The sequence below is a fragment of the Triticum aestivum genome, chromosome 1D, assembly GCF_018294505.1.
Source record: "Triticum aestivum cultivar Chinese Spring chromosome 1D, IWGSC CS RefSeq v2.1, whole genome shotgun sequence".
Lineage (NCBI taxonomy): Eukaryota > Viridiplantae > Streptophyta > Magnoliopsida > Poales > Poaceae > Triticum > Triticum aestivum.
The window spans coordinates 67,539,657-67,561,506 of NC_057796.1; the positions used below are offsets into that span (position 1 = coordinate 67,539,657).

At 42.0% G+C, this 21,850-nt stretch overlaps 1 protein-coding gene and 1 pseudogene across 1 annotated transcript; both read left to right on the forward strand.

The window, feature by feature from the left end:
* Positions 1–1,112: 1,112 nt before the first annotated feature.
* On the forward strand, positions 1,113–8,160 carry LOC123157888 (crossover junction endonuclease MUS81). The gene is made up of 15 exons (XM_044576079.1): positions 1,113–1,498; positions 2,202–2,299; positions 2,459–2,537; positions 2,707–2,793; positions 2,886–3,019; positions 3,175–3,204; positions 4,255–4,349; positions 4,437–4,490; positions 4,588–4,658; positions 5,356–5,416; positions 5,793–5,951; positions 6,881–6,960; positions 7,111–7,345; positions 7,437–7,523; positions 7,741–8,160. Exons 1-15 carry the CDS (start codon positions 1,287–1,289, stop codon positions 7,843–7,845), a joined length of 1,587 nt encoding a protein of 528 aa, XP_044432014.1. The 5' UTR covers positions 1,113–1,286; the 3' UTR covers positions 7,846–8,160.
* A 2,428-nt stretch (positions 8,161–10,588) lies between these two features.
* On the forward strand, positions 10,589–20,175 carry LOC123180344 (pyruvate kinase 1, cytosolic-like; annotated as a pseudogene).
* Positions 20,176–21,850: the final 1,675 nt, after the last annotated feature.

A 21,850-nucleotide genomic window follows, 5' to 3' on the forward strand; every position in this document is an offset into this window, starting at 1 on the left:
AGCAAGATGCGCCCTCTGCTACCACGGGTTAAGAGTGTCGCCCCCTCCATGGTGCCATCCTCACTGCTCCCCACCCACTCTCGTGCCTCGACGACAACATCATCTCCTGACTTCTGGGGGAGATAATGGATTCCGTCAAGGCTAGGTCGGACATGGTGGATGAAGCAGTGCAAGGCGAGACGGGGATGGAACCACAACTGCTATGAAATCGCTAGTAAACGAAAAAACTACAAACATGGCATATGAAAATCATGTGCGAAAAATAAAGGAAGCACATCACTTGACAATGTTTGGAGAAAAAAATGCTATGGATTATAAAGCATAGTTTGTAATTTCTATTGTTGGAAGCATCAACTCCATATGATTGAAATAAAAATGAAGCATTGTTTGTGGTGCCTAGAAATAAGTTTTCTCCCAAGGGAAGCAAATATTGCCTCGCACGTCGAAAAATAATTCTTACATTGAGGCAAATATCAGTTGTATTGGAAGCAAATTTTCTAAGCAATGGAAATATTTTTTTGGCACATTGGAAACATAACGAATTTATTACCATGTTGGTTTTTTTTTTGGACAAAAGCACTAGCACTGGAAGCAAATTTTAGTAGCGCTAGAAACAATTTTTTGTTCGGTGGAAGTTCCTGAAAAATAAGATGGTATAAAAAGATTGTAAATTAAAGGGAATTTAAATTATAAGAGTGATATTATGTGTAAGAAGCAACGATTTATATGGAAGCAAGATACTAGAGGGACCTATGTTGGAAGGACTATTAATTAACTTGCTAAAATCCAGTGGCGGAATTACGGGTAATCAGCATTATTAGTTTCAGTTTTGGGAACATTCAAACAGAAGGAGCGCTGCTTATCCAACGGGTGCATGGGATCCAATCCAAGGACTATCTACTGGTCCGATAGAATGCACTACTGATGCCTAGCGGTTCCCTGTAATGTATTGGTTGTTTTGTCATAACCCTTGCATGCAAAAAGTTAATACACATTAAAATATGTGACGGAAAGCAGAAGTAGTAGAAATGAGACTTATAAAACGGAAAAACTGAAATTTTGAGATGAGTCGTGTAAACCGGAACGGAGGTAGTAGTAGTAGATTAACTCCGAATCGACTGGGGGAACCGGTGGCAAGCCAAAACCTCCAAACCCAATAATGGCGGGTTCTCCCTCCCCATTTCCAAATCCCAAACCCTAAACCCCTCCCCACTCTCCAACCCCCACACCCGCAGTCCCTTCCCGGTCCCACATTCCCACGCCCCCCACCCTCGGCGCCGGCGCAGATGGCGCCGTTGGTGCCGAAGAAGAAGCGCAAGGTGAACCTCCCGGAGAACGAGGAGGTCGCGGCCAGGATCTTCGGGAAGCACCGCTCCATGGCGGCGCAGCAGCCGGGCGGCTTCCCGGAGCACCAGGCCCGCGCGCTCTCCGCCGCCTACACCGGCGTCTGCGCCGCCAAGGAGCCCGTCCGGACACCCGGCGACCTGGCCCGTGTCACGTGCGCATTTCCCCGCCCCTCTCGAACTGTTTACTCTTACGCTGTTGAGGCGAGCCTAGGTTTCGGTCGATTTCGGGTCATGTGCTTCGGGTTGGCGCTGCGGTCACATTGCTGCTCTAAGACGAACGGGTCGGTTTATGATTTGGGCGCCTTAGCTCTGGGTTCTTAGTTTTTGTTTGGTGGATGGATGTAACGGCTTAGTCCTTAGGGGATTTTAGTTGTGCCCATTTGGTCTGAGCATGAATTCTCGGTTTGGATGGCTATTGGTCTGTGGAATCATAAGTTTCAGTTCAGTTCCCCTTATGTTTGCTCATCTGCTGCGGCCGTTGATTTGCTGCAGATATATGCTGAAATCGATCTAGGTTTACCATTTTTATATGGTGAGGTGTATTTATATCCATCCCTTTAGGGTTGCCACTCTACTTGGGATTTGCCTGCAAGTAGATAACCAGACAAGTGGTATAAGTTTATATATAACAGCATGGCTTTAGTTTTGATCCATACACTATAACTCTTTCCCTTTGATTTTTCTTTTGTGTGTTGAATTTAGAGGCGGAAATCGCACACTAGATTGATGTGTGGAATGTATCTAGTACCAACGGTTGCTTTCTACATTGAGTTGCATCGATTTTTGAAAAACTTTACATTTTCTGAATTAGTTTAATCATTGCTGTTGCTTCTCTGGTTCTATTATTTTTGTCAGGGGAGTTGGAGGTTGGGTTGTTGACGTCATGGAAGACTCCTTTCCAGGGTCCAGCCTTGATTTGTCCCCTCCGAGAAGTAATACACCAGGAGAAACGGGTAACAGTTTTCTTGATTGCTCACGTGTCCTCTGGAATCTGTTATTCCTTTTTCATCATCAGGATGACAACAAGTCTTCTTCCCCTTCAGTTTTATCAATGTCAGTTCTATGGAAACAGGTTTATTGTTATATCTTAAAGGGTACTGTCCTTTTAACAGGGAAGAAGAACACACGAAACAAACCTTATGTGCCACGGATGAAATCAGCTGCTTATGCAATAATGATCGCACTCTGCAGGTATGATTTTTTTTAGGGTGGGGGGTGGGGGGCTATCTTACCTAATTTTTTGTTGTTCACGCTGCAAAATTAGTGCAACCTTAGTACAAAGGGCAACATTTAATCAGAGCAAAAGGGAAAAGACACTTGAATATGCAACAGCAGATATTGACAGTTGTTTCCCCCCTAGGGAAATGGAAAAAGGGAAGGAATTTATGATGAGGCAAGAGCTTATTGATGCTGCTGAAGCCAGTGGTCTGTCACAATATGCAATAGGGTACAGTTTCAGTGACTCAGTATATGCCACGGTTGCTGATTTCATCTGATATTTTAGTGCATCACTAACTGTCTATGTTGTATTATGAGCAGCCCAAACAACAGTAGGAATTCTCGGAATGACGGTTACAGTTTCACTGGATGGAATAGCATGAAGACGTTAACAAATAAGGATCTGGTTGAGAAAAGAGTAACCCTGCAAAGTAATGTACCAGGCTCATCCCCATGTTAATGTTATGTTTTTCTGTCATTTACTAAAAAGAATTGGATCTTTTAGGGGGTAAACCCAATACGTTTTATACTCACGTATTAGACCAGACAAGTTTCATTACCTTCACATCACTGGCTATTGCTGTATAATGTACTATTGTGGCTCTGCTAGCTATTGATTGTGAACTTCTTACTTTGCCAGGTCTTTCTTAAATGATAAAATGATATTATAATGGACTCAAACTCAAGGAGATACCAGAGATATAAAATATTGCACTTGTATGCATGAACTTGACTCTCATTAGAGGGTTCATAGGGTTCTCACATACTCCCTCTGTCCGGAAATACTTGTCGGTGAAATGGATGTATCTAGATGTGTTTAGTTCTAGATACATCCATATTTAACCATTTCTCCGACAAGTATTTCCAGACGGAGGGAGTATTTAAGTATGATTGTGTCTGCACTAGTTTATCTGATTCACTCTCTTGCGACATTCACCGGATAGAAAAGCCTCTCACATGTTTTGGTCTGACTGTGGATCGGCTAGATCCAAAAATGCGGCTAACCTTTGACTCTGGTGTGCTTTTGCTGTTGGTACATGTGTTCTCTAGTAATTTAACTTGTATCAAGAAACATTCCTACTTCAGTTTTTCTCTTGGTCGGAGAAGTTTGATACAGTGCAGCAGTGAAGTCATATATATGCTAGCAGAGTATCAACATCTGATAGTTAGCTTGTTGATGCTTGTCGGCGCCTTAGGTAATATAATGCCCTCTAATCTTTTGAGCTAATTAAGAAAATATATCTTTTAAACATACAGCTCTGCGGTGGTATATCATCAATTTTCTATTGATGGAATAGAAGCAGGCATGTCCAATTCCATAGCTCCTTTGAACTTATCTGGTCCACAATATGAACCTGAAACATGATTATAAAATCTTGCACATGTGGCCATTTGGGAATGTTCCAGATGTATGCTAGTTTGCTACATGAACCAGATCTTGCTCATTATTTTGGTCCTACAGTCATCTCCTTTATTTCCACCCTGAATACAAGCAGAAGCTCACCCTGTTCAGTTTGCATCTCCTTTTTTCTCTCTGGGGCTTTATTTGCCTAGCACAAACATTCTGTTGAGATACCAAGCATAGACTTGGGGCTTACCGTATAAGTTTGCTGTAGGTATTACCTAGCAGAAAAAGGCAAAGAGACAGCTCGCGATTGTCTCGCACGGTCTAGATTGGATGGTCCTGCAGGACCTTTAACGGCGGCGGGTCATCCTGCAGTTGTGCTCAGCGATTCAGATTCTGATGAATATGACGGCAGCAGTCCCCTGATAGGTATTAATAAAGTTTTCTACTCATGCAGTATGAATTTCCAGATAACCGATTATTGTACCCCAGCAGCACTATAATAAATTCCTTTTACTCAATTGCAGGTTCTGAAAGAAGTGGACTTCCAAACTCAAAAGCAGGCAGTTCCAGTTCCTTTGGTATCAGCATGCTTTCTTTGCATATAACATGATGATATATTCCATAAGCAAAATATTATTCCCCGCTGATCTTTGTAGTTAATGCCTTTTTTTTCAGACAACGGCCATGCTACTAATTCTCCTCTTTCATCTTGAGGAATGTTTGGACAGCAATCGTTTAGTGCAATGGTACACTTGACTTCCCCTTTCCGTACCCTTCTTTTTCAAATGGAACATAATGCAACATTTTCTTTTCTAATGTCAGAGTTCTGCTGAAATGTCTTTACTAGCTATGCCATCTCATCAATCTAATGAAAGTTTTCTGAAAGCTTATGAAGCGGTGCTGATATTGGATGATCAAGATACTTTCGGGTCTTTATGATCGTATCTTACTCATGAGTTGTATTTTTTAGTTGTGTCTGATATTTAAGTAGGATCATAACAAGGCTGTCTTAGCAAATAGACAATATATTTAGGCACCCCCCCCCCCCCCTCCAAAAAAAACATCTTTTGAGGAGGGTAAGTAACTGAAGATTGGGAGTATGTGTACCTAGTCTCTCTTTCGCATGACCTGCAAGGGATTCTATTCTTCATGTTAATATTATTTCTGTTTAAATAAGATGGGCAAGGGATTTCACATATTTATCCACTTACTGCTGGAATTGTGAATTTTGATGACACTTTGATTCGTTATCTTGTGTTACTTCAACTGTTTAACCTTCTGCTTCTGTATATAAAATTTAGATTCTGTATGTTGTTTAATTAAATTATTTTCCAAGGAAACAGATTGATTATTGTTGCACCCAATAGTTTTTTTATGTTTTATTTAATCATCCATCTATGCATCAGAATTCAGTTCTCTTATGATTGCTCTCTTTTTGTGCAGGCCCCGTTCCAGAAGAAAAGTTGTTGATAATATACGCTCGCAGTTTAATATTCCTGTAGAGGTTAGTTGGATTGAGAGGTTATGTGAACTCTCTTTGTTTAACCCTTCTTGCCCCTTCCTTTATTGTATCTAATTCATGAGTACTCCTCTGGGTGTTATCCTTGTTCATTTCTTCAGACAACCAAAATACACTGCTAAAAGTCATTATATGCATCAACACGGTTCTAAATTAAATGCCCTGTACTACTGGATTAATTATCTGATATGTTTGGCCGCTGTCCCACTGTGCTGATGATTGCTGGCTGCACTCTTTTCTTGCTTGTGTGCAAGGAGACAGCATAATAATATTAACAAAGTTGCTTTGCACGGATTGAACTGTTCATATAATGTGCCAAAGAAAATTGTGCTGATCCTTCTGTTCGAACCATGACATCCAGGTTAAACACTTGCCTGTTGGAGATGCTCTTTGGATTGCTCGCCATAAAGAACTTGACACGGATTATGTTCTTGATTTCATTGTTGAAAGGAAAAATGTGGAGGATTTACTTGGCTCAATTAAAGACAACAGATACAAAGATCAAAAACTAAGACTGAAGGTACCATCTGAAAATAGCTTTGATTTTTTTCATTAATATTATAAACCTTCCATCTTAACTTTCCCAGTTCTTCATGCTTTCAATTTCTCACTGATAGTAAAAAAGGGCAGCCCGGTGCACGTAGCTCCTGCTTGCGCATGGTCCGGGGAAGGGTCCGACCGCTTTGGGTCTATAGTACGCAGCCTTTCCCAGTTTCCCTACATTTCCGCAAGAGGCTGTTTCCAGGACTTGAACCCGTGACCTCATGGTCACAAGGCAACAGCTTTACCGCTGCCCCAAGGCCCCCCTTCCAATTTCTCACTGATAGTGATAATTTTTTTTTTGTATTGTAGATTACCATTTGTTTCTTGTGACAATCCTGATCAGCAGTTGTGGCAACACAACACATTGTTTTGGTCATGTTGCAAATAAGTTGATGGGCATAGTCATTAGCCTGTTTGGTGGCACAGGTATGGAGGGATCTCTAAACAGTTAGATAAAGAACTTTTTATTTTGACGAAGAGCAGCAGCGCATCGGATCTGTGCTTCTTTTTTTTAGATGAAGAACTTTGTGATATCTTGTTTATTTTAGATTTCAATTGGGTTCCAGACATGCTGAATATGAAAGGAATGTTTCCCTGCAACATGCTGAGTGACTTTTGACCAGCCATGTTTTATGCCCGCATGCTATCCCCTGTGATTTGATGTTGCTTGAGTCTAATCTTAGCCGAGGAGATTTTTTTCCTTATTCTTTGTTATCATTAATTGAAAAGCATAGCCCATATTTGGGTATGAGATGATGAAGGACGATGTAGCAGACATAAGCTTGAGCCTGTAGATTGAGCATCTCTTCCCAAAGAAACTGTATTTCTTGTCCATATATATGGGTTTGCTGTGGTTATTTTAGCAACAATACGACATGATACCTCCATTTGTTGTATCCTTTGCAGAAATGTGGGCTAAGGAAGCTAATATATCTAGTTGAAGGGGATGTAAACACTGTAGATGGATCAGAGAGCGTTAAAACAGCGTATGTACTCTTCTCATGAGCCTGGACGATCATGTTAACCCCTGAATGGCAGTGCTTTTTTCTCGTGTTTAACATTATTAAGTATCATTCCTTCTGTTCAGGATGTCAGTTGTATGCCCTATTAACTGCTCCATATGCCTTCTATTTCAGCTGCTTCACTACTGAGGTTCTTGAAGGATTTGATGTCCAAAGAACCACTGGATATGCTGACACTGAAAAGAAATACGGCCACCTCACGGGCTCTATAATTGATTGCTACAGCAGAAACTTCTCTGCTGGTGCTGATACCTCTCGACTTTGCCTGACCTACGACGAGTTTGTGAAGAGGTGTTCTGACCTTGAGAAGGTCACTATGAGTGATATATTCGCCGTTCAGCTTATGCAGGTAACTGGGCGAATACGGCCACCTCCACCAAAGTTTGTCGGGTAGTCCATTTCATGCAGTAGTTTTCTCATTTATTGTGCATGTAAATCAGGTGCCACAAGTGACAGAAGAAGCTGCTCTTGCTGTCACGAGTCTCTACCCCACTCTTCTCTCGCTTGCTAAGGCGTACACCATGCTTGTGAGTCCTCTTTTCCTTTCAACTTATACAATGTTCTTTACATATACAACTTATACAATGTTCTTCACATATACAACTTATACAATCTTACTTACTCATTGGGACAGATGTGACCAATGTATGTACACACACATCCTTAGCTGCTCCTCGTGCTATTGATGTACAAAACAATTCAACATGTCTGTAGAACTAAAAGTTTATCCTTGTAACTTTGAAGGATGGCGATAGGTGCGCCCAGGAGGAGATGCTGCAGAACAAGAGCGACATGGTCAACGCGGGGGCTAGCAAGAACATTTTCAAGCTCATCTGGGCGGAAGGATGAACACCCCGTACTTGACCGGTCTTTTGGTCACGGGCGTGGTGATTTCGGCCGCCAACGCAAGTTCTGAAGGAGAAAACAGGCAGGACCGTTTTTGTGCTGTGCCTGGTGCCTTGGAGAAGCGAAAAGTCTCTGAACTTGTAACCGCCACCTAAGAGAACGCCTTAGCGTAGCCTCACTCCCTGTTTAAAATACTACTCGTACGTCGTAGAATTGCATGCCCCAAAATTATGGAGTCGTCGTGTTAATGTAGTGCATTAGCGCTTCGTGTGTGTATATATACACAAATATTAGCTCTTGACTCAGTTGCTTGGATCATGTCTTGTCTTGTGTTATCTCAACCTTGCTTGCATGGTAGCAGACAAGGCAGGTATTAGAATTTAGACTGCTGGCAAAGTGACGTAGACTCGCTAGACCCCATGGTTTTTGTCTTTTTGATCCATGTGCTTGATGGAACCTGAAAGCGTTCTTTGGTCGGCGGCATGTCCATGTTCTGCAAGAACGACATGATGAGCAGATTCTGTTTTGTGAAGATTGTGGTGTTGAGTTCTGTGAAGATTGTGGTGTTGAGGAGACGATTGAACGTCGTTGCTTCCTTCCGGTCAGGACCCCTTCTCTTCATTCGGATTCATGGGCTGTAGATATTATTGATGGCAATCAAGTTTTAGAACAGAATGCTGCTCTCATTTTGTGCGGGTGCTGGACGATTTGGACTGAAAGAAACAATAGAAGACATGGAGAACTTCAAATGGGCCATTGATACCATCCACCATCTAGCTGTGCTAGTGGGCTCGAAGACGACATGAGAACCGAGGGAGAAATCGGTCTGGATATGCCCCGAGATCATCAAGGTCAATGTTGACGCGAGCTATTACGAGCAAGATGGCTATGGTAGTACGGGAGTTGTTCTTCAGGACCATATCGAAGCACTGGTTCGGGCACAAGCAATTTTGGTATCGGTTTGCACAGAATGCAAGCACTATGGAAGCCTTGGCGCTTCGTGATGGCATTCGTCTTGCTCTTGGACGTCCTCAAGGTGAGCATCGAAAGTGATGCTCAAGATGTTGTGCGAATGCTAAACGAGGCAAAATTTTCAAGAGCAGACCTGGCTCCATTGTCCATATCAACCGAAAAGCAAATGTGGACGCGAGCTCCAATTTTCAATCTTGCTCCATTGTCCATATCAACCGTGAAGCAAATGAAGCGGCACACAGGTGTGCCAAACAGGCTAGTGAGGATTGTAGAAGATGTATCTGGGTGAATTGCACCCCTGCTTTTTTTCTAGGATGTATTCACACACACTGTAATCCTCATGAGTAATTCAATATAGCCTGTTGTTGCAAAAAAAAAGTTTGACCTACTCAGAGTATACATTTGTTGTCATTCAGGTGGTGATCTTACGGAGAGGTGCCCTTGAAGTGCAGGGGCACGAGACATGTATACATTTGTTGTCATTCAGGTGGTGATCTTACGGAGAGGTGCCCTTGAAGTGCAGGGGCACGAGACATGTATACATTTGTTGTCATTCAGGTGGTGATCTTACGGAGAGGTGCCCTTGAAGTGCAGGGGCACGAGACATGTATACATTTGTTGTCATTCAGGTGGTGATCTTACGGAGAGGTGCCCTTGAAGTGCAGGGGCACGAGACATGAAAGAACAGTAAAAAAAGAAGAAATCAAAGAATCGTAGGCCATACCGCTGCGCCTAGCGGGAACAGACTGCGGCCCCTTGGGTCCAATGGGAGCTCCTATAGGGCACCTTGTTGAGCTTCTTGGCGCCCCACTCATGGGCCGCCCCAAGAAGAAAATAGCCCTTGACTGGTTTCCTAGTTCCCTTGATCGCGTTGGACCGGTCGCGGTTGACCAGTTGACTTTTTTTGTACGTTTTTCTAAAAATAGTGAACTAAAGAATGTTCATTGTTTTTGAAAAAAGTTCACAAACTTAAAAAAGATCACGAATTTGAAAAAAAAGGTTGATCGAATTTGATTTTTTCACATATTTAAAAAAAAGTTAATTGATATGAAAGAAGCTCATCGAATTGGAAAAAGTTCATCAATTTTGGGAAAAAGTTCACAAAAATCGAAAAAAGTTCATTGACTCTGAAAATAAGTTTATTGAATTTGAAAAAATGTTCATCAAATTTGAAAGCACTTCATTAAATATGAAAATATATATTCAAATTTAAAAGAAAGTTCATCGAGCACCCCAAGCACGCACCTTCAGAATCCGCACAGCCGCCGCAACCCTGCCATTTGCCCACGCCACCGGCGCGCCCGTTTGACTCGCTGCTGCCACGGCCCCGGCACGATGCCGCATTCCGCGTTGCGCACGCCATCAGGAGGGAGAAACGCCCCGCCGCCGCCTACACCCACCGGGCTTTGCCTGGTGACAGGAGGGGAGGAAAGGCGATGAAGGGAAGGGAAGCGGCAGAAGCTAGAGCGGGCGAGACGAGTTTTCGATCAACTCGGATACGTATCCTACCTATTCTATCTGGGCCAAAAAAAATTACACTGAAGTTGGTGCTAGCGAAATGAGTACGTCGAATGTTTTAGTTCCCTGTGCATATATGAACGTGGCGTTTTTTTTTGGGGTAGTGGTAGCATTTGTTTTCAGCTCCAAAAAAGAGCACATTTGTTTTCACCGCTCAGTCAATAAAAAAAAGGAAAGAGACACGGCAACGGCACGCACGGGCATCAATCAGCTGCCTGGAAAACTCCCCGTTCCGCGTCCGCCCCCAAATTCGAGACGCGCCGCCGCCGACCCCCGCTCCACTTACCTTTCATATCCTTGTCTCGGAAAAAAACTTGCCTTTCATATCCGGCAAGGACAAGGCTCCGCCCGCCGCCACCGCCTCCGCCCCGGCTATAAAGCTCCGCCCTTTGGCCGGCCCGCTCCTCCTCTCTCCGTCCGGGCCGCGCCTCTCGCCTCCTTCATTCGTCCTCGCCCGTCCGGGCCGCGTGGTGGTCTCCGTGCCCGCTCGCGCCCTGCTCCCTGTCCTCTCCGCCTGCGGGGCCGAGCCGCTCCCCGAGGACGCGGGCGGGCGACCGGCGGCGGGGGCACCGGCGTCGTGCGCCAGCTGCGCGCGCTCGTCCTCGACTCGTGCCTCTCCTCCTCTCGCGTCCGGTGAGGTGACTCGTCCTCGGTTCTTGCCTCTCCTCGTCTCGCGTCTGGCGAGGCAATTCGTCCTTGATTCCTGCCTCTCATAGTCTCGCTTCTGATCCTATGTTGCTCTTCCTCGCTCGATTCGTCCGTTTAGAGTTGAAGAATCGCGTCTGATTTGTTTCATTCAGTTTTGCTCGTCCTCGGTTCGTCTGTTTTCAAGAAGCGCGTCTGATTTGATTGGTTATGCTCGTCCACGATTCGACCGTTTAGGTAGAAACCGTGTCTGGTTTGATTTGCTCGTCCTCGCCGCCGTCGTCAGTTCAGAGTCGCGTGTGATTTGATCCTTGCTCGTCCTCGCCGTTGCCTTGATGCTCTCGCGTGTTCTTGGGGCCATCTTGTTGGGGGTCTGCGACTCTGGGAGGAAGCGAGCGGTCGGTCGGTTTGGGCCACCGTCTTGTTTGCGAACTAACAAGTCCGTTTGAGAAACTTCTGTTCCTGCGTTTCGTGTTCGCGGTAGAGCTATGGTTCCTGCGTTTCTTGTTTGAGAAACTTGTGCGTGCGCTTCTGTTATCTGACGATCCTGCGTTTCGTGTTGGCGTCGGGGCGACGGTTGCAGGAACGATCGGTTCTAGTTTCGAAATTGGAGCAGTGTCAAATCGGTTCCTCAGTTCCATCACTTGCGTTGTTTGTTGGTCTCAAACTCATGCGCCCTTGTGATACTCTGGTTGCCCTCTGTCGATTCTTGTTCTACCGGCAGGCGTGTGTGCTCTCATCCTAGATGCAGAGAATCCTGTTCTTGTATGTTACGGTTGTTCTAATGGTGTTCTTTTTAACCGGTTTCTTGTTATCATGCTTTGCTTATGTTCCCATATGGCACAATTGATTCATTGTTGTTTGTTGTTTGATTGATTGCCCTGAGATGGATTGCTGTTTGTTGTTTGACTGATTGCCTTGAGATGGATTGTTGCTTGTTGCTTGATTGATTGATTGCCTTGAGATGGATTGTTGATTGTTGTTTGTTGCTGTTTGTTGCCTTGAGATGGTAGATGTTTATATGGCATGATTGATTCCTGTTTGTTCATGGTTATTACAATTGATTGATTGATTGATGGCTGTTTGTCGATTGGTATCTAACTTTGGTATTGCCAGTTCCTGATCATATGCAACAGACCTAGCACTATTCTTTTTTCTGAACTTTTTTGTGATTATGTCTTATGTGGATATCATATTCTTTTTTTGGTATTACTGTTGTCTAGTCCTTGGAATAATGCTTTTCTAAGTATTTAAGGTACACACATGTTGATCTGGACATATCACATTTGCTCTTTATTGTGTTGCTAAGGACACTGATGGGTTGAGTTGGCATATACGCAGGTATATTTACATTCTTTACGTTTTGCGAGCTGATGCCTGTAGTCTCAAAGCATTTATTTACCTGATATTTGCATGGATGTTTTCATGATGGCTAATTTGATTCATTATCGTTGCTCTGATGGTGTGCTTCTGGTGGTTTAACTGAAGCCGTGGATCGCTCGTCAACCTGGTATGTCTTTGGATGATAATCCCTCTCGAATTTAACTCGTTCGTATATTTTACACAATGTTTATCTCATGGCCGGTAATGGTAACCTTATGAATGCATATCCCACATTTTAGCTAGTTATATAGTAACACCATACTTCCTTGGATGATGTTCTGTATATGCAAGTGTGGTGAGCTGACATATTGTGTCGGTATCTACCTACGCAGCTGAGCTCTTTCTGGATATGACAGAGGTACAATATTTACATCCATGGCAGAAGGTTCTTAACCCTGAACTCATCAAAGGTCCTTGGACTCAAGAGGTTTGGCACTGCACTCCTGACTTCGCTCGAAAAAAAAAACCTTTTGCACATTTTATAGTTATATTTATGATTATGATATTTTTTCTACAGGAAGATGACAAAATTATTGATCTTGTAAGCAAGTATGGACCAACAAAATGGTCTCATTGCAAGGGCCTGCAGAAGGACCCTCCCACCTCAGTGCAGGCGATTTTTCCTCTGCCCCGTTTGATTCTGTCTAGATCTTGCCCCGAATTGTATTGCGTCTGGATGAGCGCGCCGTTGGCGTGGTCTGGTTGTTAACTGTTGTTACTGGTCATGGGGGTTAGGTTGTCGATTATTTAGCTGTGCTCTCGCAGTGCTTTTAGGTTTGCTGGATTGATTGGTGAGGATACTGCTTATGAACTGTACATGGACTACTATTATGATTGACTCATGTCAAGTGTGTGATGTATCTTCTGAGCAGGTCATTAAAAAAACCCTTGGATTTTGTTTTGTTAGGTTATAAAGTATGCCAACCTTATTACAGTTTACAGTCAGTACCACATGGGCAGAACACGCACCACCCTGTAGCACTATATGATATCTTAACTGCCATAACCAAAAGAAATTAAAACCGCCAAGGACTTCACAGTTTATGGATAGTTAGGCATGACTAGCACTATATAAGAAACATAAACAGTACCAATCTAATCTGTTAGGCATGGACTAGACTATTTAAGAAACATAAACAGTACCAACGAAATCAATAGGGAGAATTTTTGAGAGTGAACTATGTTTTAGGAGGTGAGGTGGCAATGGTCACCTGTATTCCTTAGTCTATTAACGCATACCGGAATAAATATAATTACTGAAGCAACTTTATCTTTGGTAATGTTGTTTAAATCTGATTTGAGAAACACGAACAGTACTAGCCTGATCAATAGAGAGAATTGTCAAAAGTGGCCTCTGTTTTAGTAGGTTGCAATGATCACCTGCTTTCCTTGGTTTATCAATGCATACTGGAAGAAATATAATTACGGAAGCAACTTTAGCATTGTAAATGTTGCGTAAATCTGATTTGAGAAACAAGAACAGTACCATCCTAACCAATAGAGGGAATCATCAAGAGTAGCTTATGTTTTAGTAGGTGAGGTTGTAATGGTCACCTGTTTTCCTTGGTCTATCAATGCATACAGGAAGAAATATAACTACTGAAGCAACTTTAGCATTCATAATGTGTGTAAACCTGATCTGTGTTTTTGTGGAGAGTAAGTGGCTTCAGTGGATGTCTTGGGCTCCTGGGTGACTTGATGTTTTTTAATACAGCAGTTGGTTCCACTTACCTCTTGAAATTAAGATCAATGAACTTTGAATTATTCTAATCATTGTAGTGGGCGTGTATATGATGGATAACCCTTGATAATATAATTTCATGCCTAATTCTGAACTTGCTCACACATAACTAAAGCTGGCCGCTGTTTGATCTCGTAGCAAATATGACTTGTTTCTTACTCATACTTGACTAGCTTCATACAAATGCTTGTCTGACTGTTGTGTAATACTGTATTACTTTCCTTTTATTCGGGCAGGTCCTGTAAGTGAGGACATGTTCCACTGGCAGACCACTATCATGGGACCCTCGGACAGCCCGTTTACTGGTGGTCTATTTTTGGTGAACATCCATTTCCCACTGGATTATCCCTTCAAGCCCCCGAAGGTAATTTCTGGTGTACTGAGCTAACCTTTGTAAAAAAGAGTTCATATTGATTCTATGATATTGGAATTGCTGTTAGACAAATGTCTTGGGGGTCCTCAGACAATTAGTTTGCTGCTGCTTGCTATCTTATCTATTTTTTTTCTGACATTCAGACATGAACATATTTCAGGTCTCTTTCCGCATCAAGGTGTTCCACCCAAACATCAACAACAACAGCAGCATTTGCCTTGACATTCTCAAGGAACAGTGGAGCCCGGCTTTGACCATATCAAAGGTAATGATCTGCATTCCTAGCTTGGTTGTTCCATTTTTTGCTTAAAGCTTGTTGCTGATATAAGCTTGGTACCTTCAGCAACTTAATCTCACAAATTTTTTTCATTTATGTTTCTCTAACATTTACCCGTCTCTGTTAACAGGTCCTCCTGTCAATCTGTTCGTTGCTGACGGACCCCAACCCCAATGATCCTCTGGTGCCTGAGATTGCTCACATGTACAAGACTGATTGGGCCAAGTATGAGTCCATGGCACGCTCCTGGACACAGAGTACACCATGGGTGGATGTATAGGCAAGCAATGTCGAGAGAGGTATTCTTTTGATTGTTCTATTTTTATGGTTCGCTGAAATGCATTTCCCCCCTGGGTGGGATGTTTGCTAATTTCGAAACACACCGGTTACTTCCATTTGTGTACTTTATATTTGTTCTTAGTTCTTCTCACCTATAGCTAAAGCCAAAGACGACAAACCAGGTGACTTATTGGAGTTGCAGGACTATAAATCATCGGTAAGTTTCTATGCTTTCAATGGTCAGAGTTTGAATTTTGATCAGTTTGTCTGACTGGTTTTATACCGAATCCTTGATTCCTTGATAACTTCGATATACACACATGAATAATTACTTATGTTGTTATGATCATAAACTGATTTCTAAGTATCTTTGACTCATATGATACTTATTACATAACAGGTCATCTGAATCTTCATTTGTAAATATGACTGCTGGTGCTGCCGATGATGTAAGCTACTTTTCTTGCTTCAAGAATAATAGAAACATCATTTGCATCACACTCACATTTTAAGTTGCTCATGTCATTTCAGGCTAGCCATCGGCTTGGAACTGATGAGAGACAACCGATGTTGCCAACTTGAAACATATATTTCTTAGGTATGAATGGCTTACCTCTCCTCCTCTCGCGTCTGGTGAGGCAATTCGTCCTCGGTTAGTGCCTCTCCTCCTCTCGCGTCTGGTGAGGCATTCATTCCTGATTCCCTCTCCTCCGACTTTATGTTGCTCGTCCCTGCTCGATTCATCGTTTAGATTAGAAGAATCACGTCTGATTTGTCATTTTGCTCGTTCTCGATTCGTCTGTCTTGAAGCGCGTCTGATTCGACTGATTTTGCTCGTCCTCGATTTGTCCGTGTAGATAGAAAATCGCGTCTGGTTTGATTTACTCGTCCTCCTCGTCACTTTAGAGTCGCTTGTGATATAATTTTGCTTGTCCTCGCTTTCGCTGTCGTCGGGGGTCTCCGTCCCTGCGACTCTCGGAGGAAGCGGGCGAGCGAGCGGTCGGTCAGTCTGGTTTGCGAGCTAAAGTTTGTTTGAGAAACTTCTGTTCCTGCGTTTCATGTTCACGGTGGAGCGATGGTTCATGTGTTTACTTGTGCGTGCGCTTCTGTTATCTGACGATCCTGCGTTTCGTGTTCGCGTCGGGGAGATGGTTGCAGGAACGATCGGTTCTGGTTTCGAAATTGGAGCGCTGTCAAGTCGGTTTCTCTGTTCCATCACCTGTGTTGTTCGTCCGTTATTTCCAGATCTCGAACGCATGATCTTGATACTCTGGTTGCCCTCTGCCGATTCTTGTTCTACCAGTAGGCGTGTGTGCTCCCATTCTAGATGCAGAGAATCCTGTTCTTGTCTGTAACGGTTGTTCTGATGCTGTTCTTTTCAATTGTTTATTGTTATCATGCTTTGCTTATCTTCCCATATGGCACGATTGATTGATTGTTGTTTACTGTTTGATTGATTGCCTTGAGATGGATTGTTGTTTGTTGTTTGATTGATTGCCTTGAGATGGATTGTTGCTTGTTGTTTGATTGATTGCCTTGAGATGGATTGTTGCTTGTTGTTTGATTGATTGCCTTGAGATGGATTGTTGCTTGTTGTTTGATTGATTGCCTTGAGATGGATTGTTGCTTGTTGTTTGATTGATTGCCTTGAGATGGATTGTTGTTGTTTGATTGATTGCCTTGAGAAGGTACAAACCATGTAGGCCGATTGTTTGCTGTTTGTTGCCTTGAGATATTACATGTTTATATGGCACGATTGATTGCTGTTTGTTCATGGTTATTACAATTGATTGATTGTTGTTTGTTGATTGGTATCTAAGTTTGGTATTGGTAGTTGCTGATCATAGGTAACAGACCTAGCGCTATTCTTTTTTCTGAACTTTTTTGTGATTATTATGCCTTCACATTGCACTGCTCCCAGATCCATATTGACATGCCCACGCTGTCTGATGAGGATAAAGATGTAAGGAACTCCTCCCAAGAATCTCTCTTGCTCCTTGTATTAACTTGGCGACTTGATTTACATGTTGAATTATTATTTTCGTGAAACTGGAGCTCCTTGCTGTAACCCAAACAAACCATAATTACACCAATTGGGAGCAGCTTGTGTAATTATAGTTTGTTTGGGTGCAGTAATGACTTTATGAGCAGGCACCACTTTCAGGTTATGAAAAAAAAGGGGAAAACAAGATTGACTTCCTCTCTCTTTCTTATACAAGGCATGCAGAAGATGTGCGGCAAGTAAGAACTCATTATGTCGATATTTAGAGTGTACTACTTCACAGTGCCATCTTTCCCAACAGATTGAATTTTTTTGTATTGTTATTTTGTTGAATAGTATCACATATTTGTTTGCATTTCATACTTTGGGAAAATGTTCCTAACGTTGATAGTATTTTTCCTGCAATAGGCGCAGGAGTTCCTCTCAAAGTTGGGTGATCTTAGCCAAACTCTGATTTTTGCCAAAATTGAGAATCTGGAGGTAATTAACATGTATTTTTCTCTATTGAGCTACTTTGTTCGTTCTTTAGGTGTTCTTATTTCAGAAACCGTTGTTACTTGTGTTGTGGACAGAATGACGGACAACCTAAGGCCTACTCGTCCGGAGGCAACTGATGTGGCAAACGCGGTGCTGGACGGTTAGTTTTTGCCTCTTGCAGATATCTTATACTTTGGTGATCCTGTGCAGCTGCTTATTACTGCACCCAAACAAACTATAATTACACAAGCTGTAACATGAAATCACAATTGTTTTGTTCAGGTAGTGATGCCATTCTCCTTGGTGCTGAGACTCTCCGTGGGTTGTATCCAGTTGAGACTATTTCAACGCTAGGCAGAATTTGTGCTGAGGTGAACTTTCTTTTGGAGGTCTATGTTCTCTTGATACAGGCCTGTTTGGGAGAGCATTTGTTGATAAGTTCCCTTTTGTAGTTCAAATCAGGCTTCAATACTAAAATGTTACAAATAAATACTATTCTTCCAAATAGCCCCTAAATGTGTTCTCAACAAGTATATCTTTGGCACTCTAATGGAATCTAATGGAAATTCACTCCTTCCTGTCTTTTCTCTCTTCATATTTGGTGATATATTTTCATGAATTGTTTCACAGGCTGAGAAGGTCTACAACCAGGATTTGTACTTCAAGCGAACCATGAAATACGTGGGAGAACCCATGACCCACATGGAGTCTATTGCTTCCTCTACAGTGCGTATTTGTTTCTTTTCATTTTCCAACCTTTTGTTAGCGTTTACAGGGGAACAATTTCTGTCTTCCATTGATTGAATATCAGTCTGTGACACTTGGGTTTATAAGTCTGAAATAGTTCACTACCTATTTGCTAGGTGTGGGCTGCTATTAAAGTTAAGGCTTCGGTCATCATTTGCTTCACCTCATCCGGATAGGAGAAAAAGAGTATTTCTTCTTATAGGCGCTTCACCTCATCTTGTAGTTTAATAGAAATTGATTCATATATTATGCTGTATCGAGTATCTGCAGGCTAATTGCCAAGTACAGGCCCACCATGCCATTCCTCGTCTAAAAACAAATCAATTGAGGTGGAGCTACACAAGCGCATTTGAAGTATGTGAACAACCTGTTTCCTTGTAACCTCTGTATTACCACGTGTCTAATACATCCATATCTAGACAAATCTAAGACAAGTAATTCAGGATGGAGGGAGTACTATAGAATTTTGCCCGATAAGAAACAGTATTGCTTATGTTGGACCAAGACTTGTCTCTGGTGTTTGGCAGTGTGCCACTGTTATAACTCATATTTGTTGCATTATCTTCCTGCAGGCAAGACAATCACTCATAGTTAGAGGCCTCTTTCCCATGCTTGCCGATCTACGTCACTCGGTGAGTTAACCTGCCCTTCATCTGTTGGCTACATTAACCATTCTTTGGTGGTTCTTTTCAATTTTAGAATACATGGCCCAGTATGTATAATATGAAAAATAGGAACTACCTATAAATATCAACTCCCTTGTTCTAAACATAAAGGGAATAGTGGCGGTTGGCATTAGTGCATATTCCCAATATGTGAAAAGTGGATGCTTTACATACACCATGCCAATGAATTAATTCTGCTTTTAGGGTTTTTGCTTGCATCATGTTCTACTTACAAATGGAATAAACACTAGACTGCAGTTCACTTTCGAACTGTTGGCAAGTCATCATAAACTTGGTTAATTAGTACATTATTTCGAACTTGACTAGTGGTAGGCTGGTGTGTTTATTCTGTATAATATAAACGCAATACGCGAGCTTATAAGCTGGTGTACACCAGTGAGGCTGATGTTTGGAGGTTTCATCTTGCATCCACCTTGAATTATTTGGTAGCTACAATTCCTTGATTTGGACCCAACAAGTAAGAAGCTTGGCTTGCCTGGTGATTTGTACTGACTTTGTTTCTCTGCCCTGCAGGCCGAATCTACTAGCACTAGAAATGAATCAGTGTTGAAGGTTGCTCTTGACCACGGCAAAGCATCCGGTGTGATCAAGTCGCATGGCTTACCTTAGCCAGAATTTCTATAAGAATGTTGCTCATGTTACATGCCTTGCTTTCTCTAGTAAGTAGAACATGAATACATTTAACATTTCTTTTATGTCCGTATGCGTACGCTCACGATATTTGAATTACAAACCAAATTCTAAATAAATAAGCATGTGTCTCTGTGCCTACAAACTTGTGGGTATTGATGAAGATAATCACTTAATCAACCTCTAACTAGCTTCCTATTTTCAGGAACGAAGATCTGGATCACCCTCGCCCCTCTAGAGAAACAGTTTACTCATTCAGTTCTGGAAATTCTTTATAGCTTTTTGAATTTACTTCGGTCTTGCATGTATTAGCTTTCTGTTTGTGCCCCTGTCTATGTATGTTTCTTGTGTGCAAGCGCTCCATTCTGTGTGTGTGACTGTGTGTGGCTTGACTCTGTGTGTGTGGCTTGACTCTGTGTGTGTGTGACTGTGTGGCTTGACTGTGTGTGTGCTTGACTCTGTGTGTGTGTGTGTGTGACTCTGTGTGTGCTTGACTCTCTGTGTGTGACTGTGTGTGTGTGTGTGTGTGACTCTGTGTGTGCTTGACTCTCTGTGTGGCCTGTATGCTTGAATGATGATTGGTGTGGTTTAACACTGCCTTTGCCGGTCCCAAGCCCGGATGTGAAAATGTGGAGGGAGCTGCATTTACCTTCTGAATTTTGTGTCTGATGGCATTCTAGTTTACTTAGATGGTTAGCTTGTTAATTAGTTTGTGCATGCAAGACTTGAAATCTAGCTGATGTAGTGTTTAGTTTTTGTGCATGATAAATGGTTTTGTTGTGCACCTTTTTAAAGATGTGGCCCGTTTTCCCCTCTATTTTCCTCTTTTGGATGTTAACTACAATTTGCTGTGTTTCTGAATTGATTATCTGTTGTAAGATATGGTTAGCATATATAGTTCAGAGATAAATGTCTTTGTGTGCAGCAGTTGTCATACATTTTATTCGTTCCAATGGTGATTTTACTATTAGTTTTTGTGTGCTGGAACTCTTGCGGAAGTTCTCTGTACCCCAGTACCAATGTATATGTATTTCAGTGTCATTTTGTACTATAACATCACTGAAGCCAGTGGTATATTTGAGATGAGTGATGTGATTAGATTGTACCAGACATGCGACTGCAGGAGCTCAGTGTATGAGTATGCGCCCCGCGACAACCGCGACAACAATTATGTAGTTACTTTAACATGACTAGCTCGTTACTTTTGAACAATCAGGTAGTTTACAATATGCAGTTTTACTTGTATTTAGGAATGGAGCTTCTTCACTTCCTAGATGCATCAGGTTGTCCATGTTGTGTGTTCAATTTTTTTGATTCACCTTTATTTTCATTTCAGCAGGTTGTCCATGTTGTGTGTTCTGTATGGATTAGACGTTGTCTGACTACTTTGTCTTCGATGCCGCGGCCCCTCATTGGGTCTTTAGTACTTCTTCTATGTGTTCAATTTTTAAACCCCATTACGTGTGATGCTCCTTGTTTCTGTGTAATTTGAACCTCTGGTTATGCTCTTGTGAGTTGTGAGCGGTGTCTCTGCTCGTGTGGACACACATGATTTGAACTGCGATTTTGAGCTGTGATTCTGCTAGTGAGGTAAGCATGATTTCAGCGGTGTTTCCATGTGATTTTGAACCATGTCTGTGTTATGATCTTGTGAAAACGTTGCGTGAATATTTATTGCCAATCGTGTGTCGTGCCAATACTGCCTTTGGTTGATTGTGTGGCTTGTTGCTTAGCTGAGTGATTGGTTGTAGTGTTTGCTATTTTTTTGTGTTTAGTAGTTTGTAGTTTAACACTGTCTTTGCCGGTCCCAAGCCCGGATGAGAAAATGTGGAGGGGACTGCAGTTAGCTCCTCTGTTTATAACTTTCACGGTCTCCAAATATTTTTCAATGAATAGTAGTGAATGAAGTGAGTAGAAGTCACACAATGTGGTGGCAAGCTTTGGAACATCCTTTGATAAAAAGGATAAAGAACAGTAAAAAAACTCAAAATTAAAAGATTATAGAAAATAAAAGTCTCAAAAACAAAAAATACTCAAAATTATATAAGTTTTTTTTAAAAAAATACAAAAAAAATAACAGACTCAAAATTATAGAAGATTCGAATAATAGAAAGACTTAAAACAATAAGCAGACTCAAAATAATAAATACTCAATTATAAAAAGACTCAAAAACAATAAAGACTCAAAAGTATAAAAGATTCAGAATAATAAAAGACTTAAAAAAAAAGACTAAAAATAATAAAAGACTCAAAAAACAATAAATAAACTCAAAATAAT